Source organism: Phodopus roborovskii, unplaced genomic scaffold (assembly GCF_943737965.1).
Source record: "Phodopus roborovskii unplaced genomic scaffold, PHOROB, whole genome shotgun sequence".
Taxonomy (NCBI): domain Eukaryota; kingdom Metazoa; phylum Chordata; class Mammalia; order Rodentia; family Cricetidae; genus Phodopus; species Phodopus roborovskii.
In genome coordinates this window covers 1,143,399-1,164,813 of record NW_026126603.1, presented here as the reverse complement: position 1 = coordinate 1,164,813, position 21,415 = coordinate 1,143,399, and the positions used below count along the sequence as shown (strand labels likewise).

The 21,415-nt window shown below is 36.1% G+C and overlaps 1 protein-coding gene across 5 annotated transcripts in view; it reads right to left on the bottom strand.

Annotated features, from left to right (window-relative positions):
* Nucleotides 1–21,415, bottom strand: part of Mindy3 (MINDY lysine 48 deubiquitinase 3) — a 66,667-nt gene that overhangs the window by 25,023 nt on the left and 20,229 nt on the right. For 4 of the 5 annotated variants that reach the window (XR_007835854.1, XM_051205804.1, XM_051205805.1 and 1 more), the window contains 4 exons: nt 20,464–20,537; nt 19,243–19,322; nt 8,809–8,879; nt 3,739–3,819 (listed from right to left, as the gene is read on the bottom strand). Coding sequence is in view for 4 of the 5 variants with exons in the window: in XM_051205804.1 (XP_051061761.1) it covers nt 3,739–3,819; nt 8,809–8,879; nt 19,243–19,322; nt 20,464–20,537 (306 nt within the window). In the remaining variant the exon portion in view is untranslated. The remainder of the gene's footprint in view (nt 1–3,738; nt 3,820–8,808; nt 8,880–19,242; nt 19,323–20,463; nt 20,538–21,415) is intronic. The other variant, XM_051205806.1, reaches the window with a different exon arrangement.

The window sequence follows — 21,415 nt, the reverse complement described above, 5'->3', positions numbered from 1 at the left end:
TGATGCAGCCATTTTTGGGTCATTTTTACTCCTATAAGAAACTCTCCTACCCTTACTCCAGTAAGTAACCCCCCCCCCCCAAAAAAAAAAAAGTACTGGTTTACCACGTTGGAGTTTGCTGGTATTCTTACTTTAGTACCATCTGTGACAAATAGATGTTTGTTCATGCCTTCCCACAAACCAGGGATGAACTTAATCCTATTATTTTGCTAAATGTTCACAGTATCAAACTGCCTCCTAAATATGTATATAGATTTGGGCAGTTCTGAGTCCTCGGCAGAGTAGGGAGTGTCTATGAAGTGCTTAGCCATAAATGGGACTATAAGAACCAGAAGTTGGCAAAAGAGTATACCAAACAGTTGTCTTCTGGATATGACAGGGCCAATGAGCTATGTTGTGGAATATTAGCTGAAGATTTGTTTATGCTGAGGAACATTTGTTTAATGATGCAAAGATGTATTGTGTTCTTTTATGTTGCATCTGTTTAACTCTGTGCAGCTGTGTAACTTTGCCTGTCTAAAATACCTGCTTGGTCTAATAAAGAACTGAACAACAGCTTATAGTGAGGTGGGAGAAAGATAGGTGGGACTGGCAGGCAGAGAGAATAAATAGAAGGAGAAATCTGGGAAGAAAATATCAAGGAGTGAGAAAAGAAGGAGTTAGTCCCTCAGCCATACAGCCAAACACAGAATAAGAAGGAAAGAGAAGATACACAGAAATAGAGAAAGGCCAAACCCAGAAGCAAAAGGTAGATGGGATGAATTAAGTAAAGAAAAGCTGGCTAGAAACAAGCCAAGCTAAGTTAGGCATTCATAAGAAATAAGCCTCTGTGTGTATGTATTTGTGAGTTGGGTGGCAAGCCCCCCAAAAGAGCCTAAACAGTAATTAGTAAACAACAACAACTACATAGCCGTGGTTACCTACACAAGACCAGCACAAGATCAAGCCAGTAAATAATACTCTAGCATGCAGGAAAGGGGTTCATGACCTCCCACCCTTAGCTGAGAAGCTTGACTGCTGGGGGAAAGGGCCAGGTTCCTTAGGAGTATGGTTCCTAGTAGATAGAACATGATACGGTGGATGCCCCATACACATTCACATACGGGCAGCAGAAACTAGTCTGAGTGGATTATTAACCAAAAAAAAAAAAAAAAAGGAGGGGGGTAGAGTAAGCTGGAAAGGAAGGGGATAGATTCAGGAGAAGAGGAAGGAATAAGTGTGTGATGATGATAAAAATACATTATATGCATATATGAATTATCAAATGATAATAAAAATTACCCAGGACCAAGTTATATCAATTATACCACTTACCAAAAATATGATAAAAATCTGTTTTACCTATCACTTGGGTTATTTTCAACACATGTTATTTTTGCAATTTACCTATGGTAATCTCTTCAAAATGCAAATTTAAGCTTGTTCCTCTTCTTACCATCCCTAAAATGATTGCAGTCAAATTTTAGTACTTTTAGGCTAAGTAGTAATACAGTGTACTTACGCTCCCAGAATTACCTCATCCTTGCCCCCCAGGTTTTGAGCACTTCAGCTCTTTTAGTGTGTTTGCAGCATCAGCCTTTCTTCTGCAGACACTCATTTATCCAACTATTTTATAAGTTCTTGCTCCCTTCCCTAGTTTAATCTCACTGCCACCTCCGTGCTCACTGTTGGTATCAATTCTTCCACGAAACATTTCAGCTTTTCAAAATTTGGATAAATTCCCATTGTATTACAGACCTGAGCTTTGTCAAGACTCATCACTCCTGAAAATTTCTGAGTGTAAAAACTTCAGCCATAGCCTCTTTTCCATTAGGATACATACCTCCACAAAAGCAAGAACAGTGTCTGTCTGTTTAGCCCTGTAGTCACAGCAGCTGGCACAATTCTAAGACATAACTATCCCTAGAAAACATCTGATAACTGAGCACAGGAAGAAATGAACACAGTTACAGCCTATTCACAGTGCATGAGGAATATAACCATTTGAGACAAGAAACAAAGTTTCCATAGAGGCTGCTGACATCTGTGAGCAAAGAGCACATAGGTCTAACTCTAACCAGGAAAATCCACATCAGACACCGGAGCCAGGCTACAGAAATAGTGTCATAGGACGATTTTATATAACTTTATAGCTTTTGCAAAAATAAACTCTTGGGGGAAAAAACTTATGATCTTATGTTTCTTTGGGGCCATAGGATATACAGAGTGAATAAATTAGCCACAAAAGAACAGACAAAAATCCAAAACAAAACAAAACAATAGCCAAAATATGGCCAAAAATGGCAGCTCAAAATGCATAAGTATTTTAAAAAGATCAAACCAAATAGTGAATGGTTCCTTTTATAATTCCAAGGACAACAAACCTTCTAGCATTTTTTTATGGAGCAAAGAATATGCAAGTATTTTATATTTTAAAATATCTAAAATAAAACCAAATAAATATTAATAGTTTCATTTACTACTTATGTAATTTTCACTGAGACAGGAAGCCTCAGTCTATATAGCATTAGCCTTGGGTATATGAGAGCTCAAGTGCCCCTCCCCCATCTCCACAAACCCACTTGTATAGGTTTATGTCAGTTTTCCTAATGTTAAAGAATAGAGTTAGACGTAAAATAATTGTTTTAAAGACATATTTCATATAAATTTAAACTGCTTTTATTTTCTAGGAATATATCCTGATGAAATTTGTGTTCATAATTACAAGTTTTCTGTTTCTGAGTTTGACTTCATCCTTCCTAATTTGAGGGAAAGGAACACCAAGTTTCAGACTCAAAATAATTCAGGATGCCTGCACTTTCACACAGTGCACTTATGACTTGTCCGTGTTAAAGTAACATTCACCTTAATCTATATCTATAAGCTGGACTTTTGCTAGCACAATGAATGCAGGAAGAAAATAAATAAAACAAGATTATCAGTTCAGTGAAATTTATAAAATTCTAATAGAAGCAACCTTACAATAGAAAATGCATGCTGCCAATGTCCCGTGGAAATAATTTGAAAAGTGCACTTGGAGTAAGGGACCTTGAAATTGCACTTTTATACAACCCCTCATTAGTCCAGCATCTGATAGTTTGTTCTTAATAGTATCAGAGATGTCTGTTAACTGCTTGCTGAATATGCATGTGCCCACAGTGCTAACAAGTGCTCAGATTTCTGAGTGCTCGCCTTGTGCTAGGCACTGCTAAGTATTTTAGGTTTGAGGCTGACAACACTTCTAAGAACTAGGTACTTTATTTATAAAGTTTAAGTTTTCCTTGAGCATAGAGGAAAGGAGGCCAGGGTTGTTGGGAAGTAGCACAGCTAAGGTCTAAATGAAGGTATCTGACATCAAAGCTCCGATCATCCCACTGTGGAAAATACTACATCTTAACAAGATTTAGAAGTAGTTCTACATAAGAATCCAAAAACCAAAGTTGTTTCTTCCACATCTCAGTGATTTCTGAACAAAATAAAACAAAACAACAAACAAACAAACAAACAAAACCAGAGCTCAGAAGTTAGCAGAGATAAATATATGGCAACTAAGTCATGAAGGAGTTTACTAAGATTTACTCCAAATTTAGAGAAAAGTAACAGTGTTTTCTTAGTGTGAATTGATAAGATTTTCTTGGAAACATTGCATTTATTACTGGTTGGACTATCATCTGAACAAAGATTAAACTAAATATGGACTTACAGTATTACGAGTTGCCTAATATCATTCTGAAGAAAACAAAGTCCCTACAAGCCTACCTTGGCAAAAAACACGGTGAGGTGAGTTTCGCTGCCAACAATCCAAATAGGGAATTTTGGAGATTTCAAGTAAGAACCAACCTAGAATAAATTCAGCAAAGTAAAACAAATAAATGAAAAATTTATGCTGCCCTTAAATATTTGTTCAGAATTATGTGAAACATAACAAACATGTCTAACATTTCTTACCCACAGAGGTTAAATGCTGAGTACAGAAAGGAAATATTCCTGAACTTACACTGCATCTTTAAACCAGAACATAGCAATGTACATCTTAGTGCATATATACTTGTCATGAGTACTTTAGCTCAAGAATTCATTCTCAGATTTTGCTACATTTCCCAGATAGAACAGTCACCTCAAGAATTTCAACTTGAAACAAAATTAGAGCCATAAATTTATAATTATTTTATAAGGTAATCATTGTAAACCTATAACCAAGATAAGGGGAAAAAATAAAGGCACCCTTTTCCTTAAAGAGTTTAGGCTAATACAATAACCTCCCCTAAGAAAAAGTTATAAAACATTCAAGAATATAAAGGACTCCTGCTACTTGATGCTTGATGAAAAGGTCAAAGTTCTACAACATACATAGTATCTTTTGTTGTGTGTTTGTTTTTTTTGAAACAGGTTTTTCTGTAGCTTTGGCGCTTATTCTGGAACTCACAGAGATCCACCTGTCTCTGCCTCCCTCCCAAGTCCTGGGATTAAAGGTGTGCACCACCACTGCTAAAAAGCTATACTTACAGTTTACCTGCAAGGTCATATACATATACGATTGTACTCCTCCAAAAGGTTTTACGTCTGTATGTAAGACTGTGCCGAAAAACTTGCATTTTATTTGTAACTGGGATAGAAAGTCCATTTTGAACAAATAAAATAGATTCACACAATTCATCATGTTTATACTAATCAATTCTACACTTCCATGAGGACACTTCCCTTAAAAAACAACTAACTAATCTTAACCATCTAGTTTGCGGTCCTTTCCAATTCAGACTGACTATAACTGGAAACTCTAAGAGGCTTTCCTATTCAGCCTTTGCTTCAGCACCACCACAGCCCTATCATCACAAGGGAGGTGGAAAACAGGAACTCTTGTATTGATGGACAGAAGACACAGTTCCTTTGTCCTATGAAAGCAGGGATGAGTTTGATGTGCTAAATGAAAACTGGTCAAGTAGGAAGGATCCTCTGAGGACAGCAGAGAAGGAAATGAGTGAAGAAAGGCACAGTGCTCAATTATTGCCCAATGAGCTGCAGAGATGAGCAACAAGAGAGCTCACTCTTAAAAGTGCAGAGATGTGCACAGTGGCAGGGCCTCACCTGGACTTATACAGAACTAAAATCACAAATGGTGTTCTGACTCCTAGACTGAGCCTTTGTCACATAGTGGACAGTCTAGATACTACTCAATTTCCCTTAGAAAAAAAACACCTGAGGTAGAGGCTTAAAAAGAAGAAAAAGGAGGGTAAAAATTTACAATAGAAACAAAAAGGATAAACAAATGCTATGTTATTTTATAACAAAAAACAAAAAAAATATCAATCACTAGAGAACATATTTTCCTTATTTTGGATGGCCCTCCAATAGTTGAATAAAGAATTACAGTGTGGTCATGTAATTTCACTACTGAGTATACAGTAATGTAAAAACATGCCTATAAAAATGTGCAGACAAATGTTCACAGTAGCCATATTTATAACAGCTAAAACTGGAAATTACTTCTCTATTAAATTTGAACCATTAAGAAATAGAAGACTTGTGTTACTCAATTCTTCATGACAGAAGCTAAATGTAATGTTTTACAAAATTAACAGGCCCTTTAAAATGTATAATTTTAAACATCCATCAGTTGGTGGATGGAAACAAAACTGATACATTATAAAACAGAGTGATTTCAAGATAAAAAAGAATGAAGCATTATTACATGGGTAGAGGAACCCACAGAGCCAGAGAGCAGAGCTTTGATATCTAGAGCTAGGAAGAAGGAAGTGTTAGAGATTCTTTCGGGGATGAGGAAAACCTTTCAGAATTAGGTAAGGATGATGCCTACCCAGCCTTACAAATACAGCAAAATCATACATCAAAACGGTGATATTTATGATAATATGTTATTTATTTCCTGGGACTCACTTTGTAGACCAGGTTGGCCCTGAACTCAGAGATCTGCCTGCCTCTGCCTCCCCAGTGCTGGGATCAAAGATGTATGCCACCACCGCCAGCTCTTATCTTTAAATACAGTTAAAAGCACCATTCTTTGTGTGTGTGTGTGTGTGTGTGTATGGGAGACTTATAAATATGTACCACTTCATTTGTTTCTATGTATTCAAAATAAGTAAAATGGTAATTTAATTACTAGAAAGCAAACTGCTACACTACCAAATGGAGAAATGTTTAGATTTGTGACATTTTATACAAGCATAGTTCATTTCCTTTATGTCATTTCCCTATCTGGTGATATGACAGAGAACTTACTGATGAACTTATCTACAACATTTTAGAAACTGACAGCTTAGTTTTGATGCCCTAGTTATAAGCTGGTCAGTATGCTTTAAGATCAGCTGATTAAATTCATACTGCACCATTCTTTTCATAGTCCTCACACTGCAGGATCAGCCTTTTGCCCATATGTCAGGTGCCAGACACTTACAGCTTTATAGTACAGAGCTCACTGGAACTATTCAAATTAGCACATCATAAAAATCCCACTTGCCATGAAATCTGCGCCTGCAGCTCCAGCTTGCTGCTACCCTGTCCCAGGGTGGAAGCCATTGGTGGCTCAGTTGTCAGCTCTCTTTACCTATCATTTATAAGCAACAGTGCATTGGGGCATTAGAAGAATCCTGTAAGAGTCTAACACCATCAGGGAAGAGAAGAGAAAAAAAGTTCAAGATTAAAAAAAAAAAAAAAATGTAGAAAGTCACCATGGAGTAGTCAGTCATTCTTAGCAAATAATGTGAAATAGTAATTGAGGTCAGGCTAGAAAGATGGCTCTGCTGTTAAAGGCTAGGCTCACAACCGGCGCTATGAGAGTAATGGAGGGAATACATTTTCTGATACAACTTAACACCAACCTAAGGGAAGAATCAGCCATTCATTTGAAGAGCTGGGGCGCTCTCCACACAAATAGCGAGTATTAAGGTCTATCAGGCGGGAAAGGACTAAATGTGTCCAGCAAATGACAGGCCACCAGTGTGGCTGGAACATAGATAGCAATGGAGGGAGCAACCCTGACCTAATGACAGGATCCAGATGAAAACTTTATAGGCTACACAGTTATGGGTTTAACTAAGGGGTGTCCTCCTTAAGTGCATGCATTTGAACACTTTGCCCTCAATTGGTGGTGCTGTTTGGGAGTTTGACAAACATTTAGGAGGTAGATCCTTGCTAAAGGATGTATACCACTGGAAGCCAGTTTTAGAGTGTATAGCTTTGGCCCACTCCTTGCTCTCTTGCTCTCCTTCTCTTTCTCTCTCTCTCTCTCTGTCTGTCTGTCTCTCTGTCTCTCTCTCTCTCTGCTTCCTGTGGGTAATGATCTCTGTGCTTCTAGTTTCTCCCACCATGGCATGTCTCCTTATCAGGATGGATTCCTTCTGGAACTGTAAGTCAAAATAAATCCTTTCTTCCTTAGATTCTTTTGGTCATGGAATTTTATCAAAGCAACAATGACAACAACAAAAAACTATACAAAGAAACTTAAAAAGAAAAATGGAAGCACTAATTGTCATCAATATTGCATTGAATATGTAATTCAAACAGTTTTGATTTTACTCCTTTAATCACAAACACGTCTGCTGTAATATGTTGTAGACATGTTGCTATATTATAATTCATTGACATAACATGATCAATTTGTACTTCATTTGACATTGTGAATAAACTGTGACAAACATTTATGAGCAAGACTTCTGAAATGTAATTCAAAAAAATATTTTTGTCTTTTATCTATTAGCCTGTTTATCCTTCCATGTGGTTAGCATAAGGTACTGAAATTGAAACCAATGTGGATATTTTATGCTGTCATATTAATAAAATGATATTACTAACACTTTCAAAAGAAAACTTAAATATTTCAGAATATAAAATCACCATAATTTGGTCACATGTAAAATAAATAAGAGAGAGAGAGAGAGAGAGAGAGAGAGAGAGAGAGAGTGTGTGTGTGTGTGTGTGTGTGTGTGTAGGTAATCGTAGGTGAATACTTTCTTCCAGGATAAATGAGTAAATGATAAGTATGTGGACTGAGGATAGGGAATTCAGTTCGAATCTCTGATTGCCAGGCTATCTTAGAATAGTATTAATTTGTATAATTAAAATGACTGAAAATGAAGGTGTTACTATTGTTTATAGTCACTACTTATCTTACAAGTAAGGTCAGAATAGATCCTGTATAGTTCTTACATCTATACCATCTCTGTTTATGTGCTGCTATGAAGGAGGAGTTACATCTTGACAAACAGACACAGGAACAATAACGAGCTCACTTGTACACAGTCCCACACTTGCACACATACACACGCACACACACACACACACACACACAGAGAGGACAAGATACTCGTTAACATTACTAAAAATCATCATAATCATAACCACTGTATGAAATAAACATTTAAAATTAAAAAAACACAAATCTCAAATCTACATTATTCTTTGTCTAAGACTGTGATGTCTTGTGAGAATACTAAGTAAGTCTCATTTAAAATTACTGGTAATATTTAATGCTTACTGTGGACTGTACAGGAAGGTATATCAAATCAAAAATGAAGGTTCAAGGTAGTTCACAACCCTAGCACACACACATTAAAATACCTTAAAAATATATTTACGGTTAACCATATATACTTTTATTTTTTATATTATTTTGTTCTGTGCTCTGATAACCATTCCCTTCACAGGAAAATAAGAATGATTAGCTACCTTAATTTCTTAACACTTGTTTAGGATGGGAGTTCAGCAAGGAAGTAAGACAGCGATGAGTGGTAACAGCCAGAGTTGAAGTTAGTTACCAAAGAATGAAAATACTGTCCATAGGATGAACATACTCAAATCCTTCAAGACATTTACCTTACAATATCGTAAAGCTTCCATTAACGTTAAGAATCCTACAGCTGCTTGTTCATGGATACCGAGAAGTTCTGCAAAAAATAAACAAAACCAAATTTAACACTACTGTATATGTAAGTCTGAGTAGTGTGTATACATATATATGTGCATATATGTATGTATGTGTATATACACACACACACGTGTGTGTGCATGTGTGTGTGTGCATGCACAAGAGTGCATAAACATATTTATATTCAAATCATGCTAAAATGTTTTCTTTCATCTAAAGCTATCTTTAAACCTTTGTACGTATTTATTGATACATCAAAAGTCAAGCTGGACATGGTGGCTCACACCTTTAATCCCAGCACTTGGAAAGCAGAGGCAGGTAGATCTCTGTTCAAGGTTAGCCTGGGTTACACAGTGAGTTCCAGGACAGTCAGGGCTACTCAGAGAAACCCTGTCTTGAGATATGCCTATCTTTGCCTCCTGAGTACTGGGATTAAAGGTGTGTTTGAAACATGGACATTTCAAGTTGTCTCTTTCGACTCTAAAATGAAACCAGGAAGTATGCTTAAGGCCAGGGAAACAGTGATGACTAAGAAATAGTCTAAGGGTCAAATGAGAACAATGGTGCTTCCTACATATGTGCATACATATATGTCAGGGCCCATAGAAATTGGCTCCATCCCATACTGAGTTAAGGTCAGAGAGTTCAAGATTAAAGGCTTAAGACATAAAGGTCTAAGATGTGGGTACTGAAGGATGTTTGGCCTAAGGTGTGGATGTCTTTCCTAGATAGTAGAATACTTGATCTAAGGTTATTAGACATCTTAATCCTCAAGGCCAGATAATAAGGGTTTGCTCTAAGGTGTGGTTACTAGATATCTAGAGAATTAAGTAAGTAATTACTTTTGTTTTTTCCTTGTATCATGGTAAAGAAGTCTTTTGCCTTATCCCCCCTTTTGGTTGGTGTACAAAAGAATTTTGAGCAATAAACTTAAGGCAGATCCTGGTATTCATCAGACTCCCTCCTGATCTTCTGTCTCTAGGCTGTTTCTTTCCTCAATCCACACTCCCCCTTTCAGGTATGGACTGGACAAGTGGCAGGACCTGACATATGCATACACACACTCATGAAGAGTGGATCAAGTGTGGCAAAACCTGTTTGGGGGTAGGGAAGTCTTAGAAGAATGTCAACATTTGAATTGAATCCTGTGGCATGTGTAGAAAATTTTCAAGGCCAGAACATTTAAAACTAAGAAATATGAAGAATGAAAATCAATGTAATGAGGTAAGGAATAAAAAGTTGTCAGAACTTCATGATGTTTCAATATGGGTTCTTACAATGTTGTACAGGATGGACCCAAACCGTTGGCCTCAAGGGTCCTTCTACCTTAGCCTCCTTTGTACTTAGAACTACAGGTGTGTGACATCAGGCCCAATTCCTTAAACACATAAAACATGTCAAACCTGATAAACAGTGATGAAATGAAAGAAAGAATTCAAGAAACATGTTCTGAATTTTGTGAAGATTGAACAGAACTTTGCTTTTATACAAACTGGGCTTGAAGTCCCTTCAGGACTTCTAAATGGAGATAAGCAACTGTCAGGAGAGCTCGGCAACACAGGCTAGACAAGTCAGGCTGAACACCTGATCACCAGCACAAACACACAGATGTCAAGTCAAGTCAAGAAGTGGTGAGCCACAGCAGTCAAGGCACAGAGCAGATGCTGTATAAGACAGTACTCACATACCGATGGACCTGAGGTGCTAACGAAGTCTTTTCATAGCTAATATACACTAAGTACAAGTATAATACATTAGAACCATAAACATAGACTAAAAAACTTTTTCTCAGGTATACTTTCTAATATGAAAAGTATTACTATCTACAAGTAAAATCTCTTTGGAATCTTTAACGAATTTTAGGATTATTAAGAGTATAAAATAAAAATATTTTCATCTTTGGGTTGCAGCGACTATGGGGGGTACAGCAAATGCTGAGATGAGTAGAAATGATACTCTACAGTTAGCAGACATCCCATCTCCTTTCCTCTGAAATATAAGCAGTAACAAAATCTTCCTATTCAAGGACAAACCAGGTTCTACATTTTTATTTCTAAAATCAATTACCACCACCTAGTGTCACAACTAGATATTACATCATCTATTTCCTTGGGGTTAGCCAAATGTCTACAGTGGTACATTTAAAATACCATGCTACTAAACACAGCAAATTAGGCCTTCATAAATTTTGGTGATGAAATACTCAGATCTGGTCAAAAATCACATACTCAGGTGCCTGATTTAATGCTACTGCTTTCTTCTTCTCCTCCTGATTGTTTTTGAGAAAAGGTTTCACATACCCAAGCTGCCTGAATATACTTTGTAGCTGAGGATAGCCATGAACTCCTGATCATCATGCCTCCACCTTCCAAGTTCTGGGATATAGGAGTACACTACTACAATTACCACTGGACAATAATATTTCAAAATGTGTATTCTCACTCCCCCAAACAAGATATATACTTAATATTACCTCCTTAGAATAAGTATAACAATCAAAATATACCAACATTTATATTTACGCCATGCAGTAAGACAGTGAACACATACTTTTCATAACATTTATAGAACTTATTTGCACTAGATTTTCTTTAAAAGTCTCAAAGTCTTTACCCTTTACTTGCAAGAAATTGGTAATTTTATGACTATTTTTCTTTGCTACTAATATCTCACCTAAATTGCTGATTGAGTTTTCAAAACTGTTATTTAGTTTGATGGCAAAGAAATAACTATTCTTTGGCCAAAAGGTAATATTTAATTTTATCTGGATATAGTTTATCTGGATACAGTTTAACTGGACTATATAACAAGTCCTGAAATATGTGCAATATGTATTCATGGTAGATTGGCTAAATCAAGTTAATTAACACCCACATATGACTGTCTCGAAAAAAAAAATCATCTAAACCAGATATCAGCATGTGATTTTTTTTTTTACTTCTTTACATATTTGTTACAATACTGTTCAGCCAAGTGTAAAATTATCGTGAGTATCCATCAATAGGTAAATGAAGAAAATGACCTTTACACACAATGGGATTTTGTTCATCCATAAAGAAGAACAAAATTATGTTGTTTGAAAGAGAATGGGTGGGATGGAGGATCAATGTTAACTGAAACGAGACAGACTCCAAACAAGAAATAGTATGTTTTCTTTCATATATGGAATTGACAGGAAAGCCATAGAGGATTATTAGGGTTGTGTAAGGAAGTGGGGGTGGGAGGCAAAATGAGAGGAGATGAATACAGTACAGCTACATCATACAGCATGTGATTCTTGACCAGATCCAAATACATCATCACCAGGAATATGTGAAGGCCTAATTTTCTATATTTAGTAGCATGATATTTTAAATGTACCACTGTAGATATTTGAAAACACATACATAATATATACACCTATGTCTCATGTATGTATTTTGAGGATAACAATATTTAAAGTCTACTTGGCAATTTTCAAGCAGAAACACTAGTCATTACTTACAGTCACCATGTTTTACAATAGATTTCTTAAACATATTTCTTTATCTGAATATTTTATATTTTATATTCTCTCACATTCTGCCCCCTTCCCTATAAAATACCTTTATTTTATACTCTATTTTTATAAGCTTACCTTTGGGGATTACTGACTGGGTCTCCTAGTACTTAGGTTTTATTTTCTGCACTACCAACTGTACCATCTTTTACAACTGTTGGGGAATTTATAGGAGTCCTGTTAGATTTTTCAAATTTGACGATATTTTGGAAACCAGATAATCACCCTACATGTAGCAAACATAACCTAGGCATCAAGCACTGTAAAAAGAATGCCACAGGTGAAGTTGACTGACTACCTTAAGAGCAATTTAATCTGGACAGAAAATGACAAGTAGGAAGTGGAAAGTACCAGGAAAGTAAAATGCTCAGAGATGAAGTCACAGTCACTTTCAGTAGGCCTCCTCGAACAGGTGACACATGAAAAGAGCATAGAAGTACTAGACAGGCAGAGGTTGGAAGACACATAGGTCCTTAGGTACAAGAACAAAGTCACAGAGGGCAGCAGTATTTTGTTCAAGTACAGGTTTGTGATAGGTGGAACTGGGAGATAATACAGGGTCTTGAGAAAGGTTTTAAAAATCCATATTTAAATATAGAAAAGGAAGATGACTTTTTAAAAAACAAAAGCAATCAACAGTTAAAATAAAATGCAATAAAGCACTTCAAAAGTCTATTTATTTCACTTACAGGAAACATACTAATGATTTCAATTTAAAAATCTATTTGTTTAAAGATCTTAATGGTGGCTCTTAAAAATACACTTAAGTGTTAAATTTTGACTTATAATAGAGAGTTGAGATTGAATAACTAGCTGGCAGTGATGACAAATGCCTTTAATCCCAGCACTTGGGAGGCAGAAGCGGGCGGATCTCTCTGAGTTCAAGGACAGCCTGTTCTATGGACTGAGTTCCAGGACTACACACAAAAAATCTTGTCTTGAAAAAAGAAAATGAATAACTATGCCTCAATTTAAATTATATGAGAGAAAAAAGTGAAGCTCTTTTTAAATCTACTGATGGCTACTGCTGGATTCCTAAGAAGCTGGACTGATACTATTATATAATAAGAGCGGCTACACTTACCGAAAACAAACTAGGATGCCCATTTGTTCCAGTTTGCATTTCTGTTGATGTGCTAAAGCATTCTGCCAAAAGGCAAATTAGAGGAGGAAAAAAGGGTTCTTTGGTTTATACTCCCAGGTTACATTTCATTATTGTGGCAAGTCAGGACAGGAATGCAAACCAGAGGAAAGCTCCTCACTCCCTTAACACTCCCAGGGTCATAACCAGCAGGCTTTCTTAGACATACAGCCAAAGCCCTCTTGTCTACAGAGGGTGCAGTCCACAGTAGGCTGGGCCCTCCTACATTGACCAATCAGGAGAGTCACTCACAGACACAGTCACAGGCTGACTTAGGCATTGTTCTATTGCTATGAAGAGACATAACAACCAAGGCAACTCCTATAAAAGAAAACATTTAGTTGGAAGCTTGCCTATAGTTTTAGAGGGTAAATAAAACTTCATGGCATCAAACAGGCATGGTACTTGGCAATGGCTGAGAGCTTTACATCCTGGGGGGGGGGTGAGGGGCAGGGGAAACTGATAAACGTTTATTCTAGTGTGGGCTTTTGAGTTCTCAAAATCTACCCCCCAGTGACTCACATCCTCTACGGCCACACCTACTTCAACAAGGCCACACCAACCAATCCTTCTAGACCTTTGCAAACAGTTCCCCAACTGGTGGCTAAGCATGCAAATGTATGAGCCTATGGGATCATTCTCTTTCAAACTCTCACAGAAGCCAACCTGATTTGTATCATTCCTTAATTACTTGAAGTTCTTCCTTTCTAGATAACTCTACATTGTGTTAGGCTGACAACAAAAAACTAACCAGCATACCATTTATATTTGTATTCCAAATACTGTTTGAAATATACTCTCTTATTCACATTAAAAATACACACATACATATACATATATATTTACACTATAAAATGACTGATGATGTCAAATTTAGTTAAACTAGGAGATCTAAACTGGCTCTAGCTAATAAAACATGTTGTTGAAAGTAACACAATTTCAAGATAGCAGCACTCTGATCTATTAATCCTGATAAATCATAATTGTAAATCATATTTTTAATTGTAGAGTTCTGAAATGACCATATTCCTTAGAGTTTACATTTCTATATTTCCATGTATTATTAAGTTCATGGGCATCAATTATTCCTTACAATTAGCCATTAAATAAATGTATAAAAATGATAAATGGATAAGGCATACTAATGTAAACATTTGAAGAAAATACTAGAGATTATTATTTTAATCTAGAAAAATAATAGAAATACAAAATTGATACAAGGGGAAAGAGCCACCCAAGCCTAACTGAAAAAGAAAATATCAAATGACTCTACATTATGAAGTGAAAACTTTGGGAACAAAAGACACCACTAAGAAAAATTACATAAGAAAAGGCTGGGAGAAACTCCCTGCTCTATAAAGACCTGAAAAGGAACTTAGAGAGCCCCATAAATTGTGATGGAGCAACCCCTCTCCATAAAATGGCAGAAGATGAGAAGAGATAATTCCAGAGGGCAAGATAGTTCAACTCTTACATATGAATAACAACTGAGCACAGGTTCATTAGGAAGTAGAACAAATGTCAGATAAAATAAATAATTATTTTTCAAAAACTGACCAAATATTAAAGGTGGACAATGTTCGCTTATCAGCCAGGATACAGGAAAAAAAAAAAAAAAAAAAAAAAAAAAAAAAAACTCTACATCAGGAAGATATGTTGTTCCTTTATGAGGCACATTGTAGAGACAAAGTTGCTATTAATTAACAGTATAACAGATACTCCTCCAAAGAGTAAATCTTCTGAGTTAATGTATTATTCATGATTTCCATTTCTAGGTATATGGCAAAGAAAGATAAAAACACATGTTCTCACAAAATCTTGCACACAGATGCCCGTAACACCATTCGCCATTCATAACAGAAAGGTGGCCATTTCAAATGTCCAACAATTGATGATGGATAAATATGCACGGTTCACACACTGCAGTATTGCTTGCTCACTGATAAAAGGAAAGCACCAGTACAGGAAACACTGTTCAAAGTAAAAGAACTTTATCATCACAAATATCAGACATCGTTTAACGCTATTTCTGTTCAATGTCCAGGACGTGAACATGTATAGAAACAGAAAGCAGATGAGTAGTTTTCAGCCTGGAGTGAATGGAAGTATGAGAAGCTACTGCTGAAGGAACCAGGATTTCTTTATAAAGCAAGAAAGGCATTTCAGATTTGATTTATTCTACATTTTGACATAGATTTTAATAAAGTTATTACTAAGAAAAAGTCAACAGTTGACTAAGTTTTTAATACACATCTGATTAAAGAAATCAATCCTGCAAGAATACTGAATAGGACTGACTTACACACAGTGTTTCTTACCAATGTTCTGTAGTAGTCAAAATGCAAACTATCTATCTACATGCTCACCCAAGGTAAACTGCTCAAGGCAAAAGATACATAGCAATTTAAACACTAATAACCTTAGTAAATAAAGGTGAGAAATGCCTTGTTCATCCTTCACTGAATATTCCCAGGTCACACCTAATATCCACATTCTCTTCTACTATCAGGAGTGATTACTGCTGGGTAAACAAAACAAAACCAAACCACTACAAATAACCCAAAAACCTAATAGCCTTATCAGTGAGATCTACTTTAAGTAGATCTGAACTGATAACAGCTCTTTACTCCTTCCAACAGTTAATTCATACCTATTTTATTTTTGTACATTTTCCTATGCTCACTCACTCCCTCAGTAACTTCCATATCTTGAATTTCCTGTTTCTGTTTTTCTACTGCACGTCATTTCTTTAAAAGAACATGCATCTCCTAAGACTACTTAACACTCATGCACCTGTTTCCTGCTGCTCCTATTAAAACTGGCTCTTTTCCCTTGGATACAGCAGAGGCAATCTTTAATGATTAAAATAAAAACCATGTAGCCCATTGAAGGCCACACTTCTATCAGCTCAACAGCAAAGTCCTTGCCCACACTCCTGAAGAACAACCCTATTATCAAGTGATTTGTATTTCAATAACCTTACTTTTAGCCCTCATTCTCCTGGAATGAGATATACTGCACAGCTTATTTTCCAACTTTATACTGTGGACAAGGCCCTTGGAATTAACTTCTATGTGGGCAAACATGTATCTTTTAGGGTGACTAGCACAGAAATGTAATACATAACGGCAGTATATGACAAGGGTTAAGCATATTGTCAAAATTCACATACCGTTGAGGGCTTTCCCACATTTTACGTGCTAATTAATGCAGTATGTCTGATCTAAAATTGAGAATTACTTGCACTTCACCCTCACCTCTAATATGAGGAGTTCTAGAAGTTCTATCTCCTGTAGACTCTACAACAAAGGTGGACTTATTTACGTTCCAATTTTTAGTGTAAGCGCTGCCGAAATGAGCACAAGGTGGGCTGATTTAGGAGGATGTTCTAAACAAGCAGGGGCCTTAGCATAGTAAAAAGTTCTGCTGGTTTAATCTCTGGTGTTTCACTTTGGACAAATTAAAAATCAGCCAAACCTCAGCTACATTGAGGTTAAAAATACACCCCAAACATACTGCTTGTAGGGGGGGAATAAATACTGTGTTCTCTTTTCCTTCCTGTGCTACTGTCTATCACTGTCCTGTACCTTTCCCACTGTGGAGGCTGTGTGCCAGAGTTTTCAACTAGTGATTCCACTCCAATAATTAATTCAACAAACTGACATCTTTTTACTCTGGCTTTTATTGTGTTATTTCTCTGCTCAATGCTTACAATGACTCTTTTTCTAACACTTAACTAGGAGTAAATACAGTATTCAGTATGCTCTGTGTTGTCACTCAAGCCTATACTGATACAGTCTTTCCTTTTATCAGTGTTCATCACAGACCCACTGGTTCTCAAACCTGGCACAGCAGAACCACCTACAAGTTCTATATTCATGTCCCAACACCTAAAAGTTCTACCCTTAAATATTCTCAGCTGGGATCTGATTGTTCATCGTTTTAAGATCTTTAAATGATGCACATGGCTCTACTCAATTTGTCTGTCTACCTGTCTAAACATATAATGTGTATGTTTCCCCAAATACCTTGTTGTTCATGCTCTTGATCCCCATTAAAATCCCTGTGTCTATTTATGCTTGCCAATATAGACACAGTGAAAAAAGCTCCCACAGTGAAAAAGCTCCTTAGCATCTATACAGTTCTTACTTCAACACAACTCCTTTCACCATGCATCGAATCATCTATGTACAGGTTCCCATGTGGAGGTTAAGTATCTGACAGAGAATTGAGTTTTTCCTATGAGGCCATCTTCATTACAGAACTCTTAGTAGCTACAATAGCCATTTGAAGAATGTATTAGTTCCACATAAAGGAAGGAGTGGGGGAGGGAGAAGGAGGGGAGTGAGAATGCACAGGAAATTGGACCAGGATAACTTAGTAATGAACAAAAGACTAGCAAGCAGCAAGCAGTAGGAAGTAGCAGTGGTAGAGGCCTGATGGGAAGAGACACTTAAACCACAGTTTCTTCTCTAGGTATCTGAAATTACAGCAGATACCTCATAGACCAGGAACCTTTGGGAAGAGGAGAAACCAAAGAAAATGCACATTACCCAAGAGAGATTGGCACATTAGTTAGCAGGATCACATGCTTTTAGATCTAAATCAGAATGGCAAGATGTGCTTGAAAAGAGAGCAGAACAAGACAGAGCACTTGTGAGGTTGTGTATCCATGCAGTTAGCAAGGCTGGGCTCTTAAATTCTACCTTCACAAGATAAGGGAGCTATGCTGCACACAGGAAGTCAGACTCTGAATTTCCAAACAGCACAGTGGAAGGGTATATTCTCTAAATTCTGGTGTTTTATAATTTTTACTCAAATTTTTCTATGAAATAGCTACATAAATTTCTAAAATTTGAGGAAAATGCAAATTAAAAGTTAAAAATCATTCATATAAGTGAAAAGTAGTAACATTTTCTCAAATGTAATATACTCTCTGTTGTTTGGTAACCATTCTGTTGAACACCAAACTGGGGTAAAACTTAAATTTGCATATGAACAGGAACTATGAAGCTTCATGTCCTACAATAGACATTTCAATAAAAGGTTTACTGCAATTATTCCATAAAAGTTAAATGACTACAGAAGGAGATGTAATTCATTATTTTGCATCAGCTCTGCTTAAGTGAATGGACTAGCTATTGTACTTCAAGTGATGTTCGTGACAATGTAAGAAGCTACCGAAACAAAATAACTGAACCCAGAAATGGGAATGTGGTTGGGAGGGTTAGTAGATGGAAAGCATTAGAAAACAAGGTCTGCCCAGCATATTATAGTGCATATTAAAAGTAATATGGAAAAACCCAGGATACTGTCAAAACAAGTAATTTAATTACTTTATGATTTCTCATAACTCCCAGCATTGAATGCAGTACTGTCCCTGGATGAGTACTCATATATTACATCTACTAAGAGATACTATTTCTAAAGTTAGTGCCACAGTCCCAATAACAAATTAGAGAAAAACCAAAGCCTTGAGAATTCAAGCCTGACCAAGCTCATAAATTTGGTACACAAGACCGTCTTCTTCCAAAAATCTACACTTTAATGTTATGGTGTCTTGGAAACCATAAAGGGTTCTTCTAATAGAAAGCACTTACCTTAATATCCATATAATGGAGAGCCGTTAAATAGGTGAATTTCAATCTCCGATATTTCACTAAAATATTAATCATTTGAGGCCATAGCGAAGAACATACTTACGCATTCCTGAGCACTCTCTATCACCATCCCATACGTTAGAAACCGCGTGTCCCGTCAGTAGGAGGTTAATTAAGCTTTGGCTATCAATAAAAATTAAATATCAGTTAAAACAAGCGTAAAACTAGTTCTTCAAATTAAGTAACTCCTGCAATGAAGATTTTAATGACTGCTTATATTCATTATGTTAAAATATGAAATGAGAGGAAACCTTACTTCCTTTTTCTGTCTGGCAGAGGTGAGGGCCTTATTGTTGCACCACAATGGCATCTGTTACCATAATCACAGAAGCCTGGCAACTTTGAGGGAATATTTAAATGGATAAAAATTAGTCTGTTAACTTAGTATTTATTTTTATAAATTATAATTTTTGGAATTGTATCATTTTCCCCGTTCCTTCCTCCAATCTCTCCCATGTACCCCTTTGCTCTCAAATTAATTGCCTCTTTTCTTTGAGTTGTTGTTACATATATTTATACACATACACACACAATCTCCTAAATAAATATAGACTACTTGGTCTATATAGTATTCCTTGCATATGCATAACTTTAGGGCTGACTACTTGGTACGGGAGAACCAACTGGGACTAGAAACATTACTACCTGGCTATGAAGTCATGGGTCTTGGAGAAGAACCTACAAATATCAGCATAATTCTTCTTAACTACATTTAAAATATTTATCCTTATACATACAATTCTTGCCTACTCCCAACCAAAAAATCTTGGCTTTGTAATAAATGGAAAACATTATAACTGTATTTAATATGCAGTCTTTGATAGAAGATAGGTTAATGTAAGCAGACATATCTAAAAAGAAAGACTCGTGGGAGAATAGTTTAATTTTCACCATTCTATTGATTTTGGTAAACTAAACTAAAAAAAAAAAAAAAACTAGAAAAGGGTTATTTTATCTCCAAAAGAAACTAGCACAGATAAGTAAGAAAATACTTATTTATTGTTAATGTGAGTACATTTACCCTTTTTATAAAATACATAAATGGATATAAAGGAGGCTTCATTAAAATACCTTGACAAGACACTTGTCATAATAAGTCATGGATAAACAACTCGAAACTGGATGTTAACACTGGTCACACACAGCAAAGCACTGCAGTACATGTAACACAGGGCTACTCGAGCACAACTTCTGCTGCCAATACACTTAACAGAAATTCCTAAAGCCTACAGTTCAGTAAGAGATAGCAGACTGCAGCCTTTACCTGCCATGCCCGTACACAGGGTCTATCAAAGGCTCATTTGCATCTTCAATTGAATTCTTTATGTTTTCAATGCCCTAAAGAAACCAAGATTTCATTAACCTCATTTTAAAACTAAAGTACAAAGTATTATCAGTTTGGACCATATGTTATTAAATACTATTTGAATTACCCAGACTTGAAGTGGGGCTGCATTTGGTATGCTAAGAAGTAGCTTCCCAAAGATTACATTTCTTTCATGGGCTCTATAAAAGACACTTAGGGACTCATAGTTAATAAGTCTAATGTTGGTTAGACAGAGATAACAATTTTCAAAAGAGGAGAGAAAATTATTTAATATAAAAGTTCACATTTATTTAACTTCAGGTTAAACTAAAACTTAATATACCTACTAAGAAAACTATTTTACTTTAGGTCATTTTAAAAAACTTACTATCGTAAAGTCAGACTTTTGAATTTAGAGAAATATATAAAGTTAAATACACAAAAGATATAATAGGTAAAAAAGAAAATGTAAAGTTTACATGTGATCATAATTTCTCCCCGAAATTGATAATTCAAATACACAGTAACAAAATAAAATAGCAGTTCTGAGAACAGTAAGTTTCTCATTTCTTAAAAACAACCTCCAGACACTTGTTCAATCTTACAACCAGGAAGCTGGAGAGCCATAGTAACCTCATCAACTCCAAAAAGCACAGTGACAACCACACCACTATAACCTAATCGGAATCACTGATTCTGTTATACTGTAGGCCACTTCTAAGGACACAATAGACAACCAACAATCAAAGTATTAAAAGAGTGTCTAAATACCATAGGAGAAAAAAACGAGTTATGTGATTTTGACTTGTCATCCCAGGGAACAACAAAACAAAGCAGGCTACAACAAAGTTAAAATGTATGACTGTGCAGTCAGTGGGCAGAAAGGGAATTATTTCAGAGAGCAACAGTT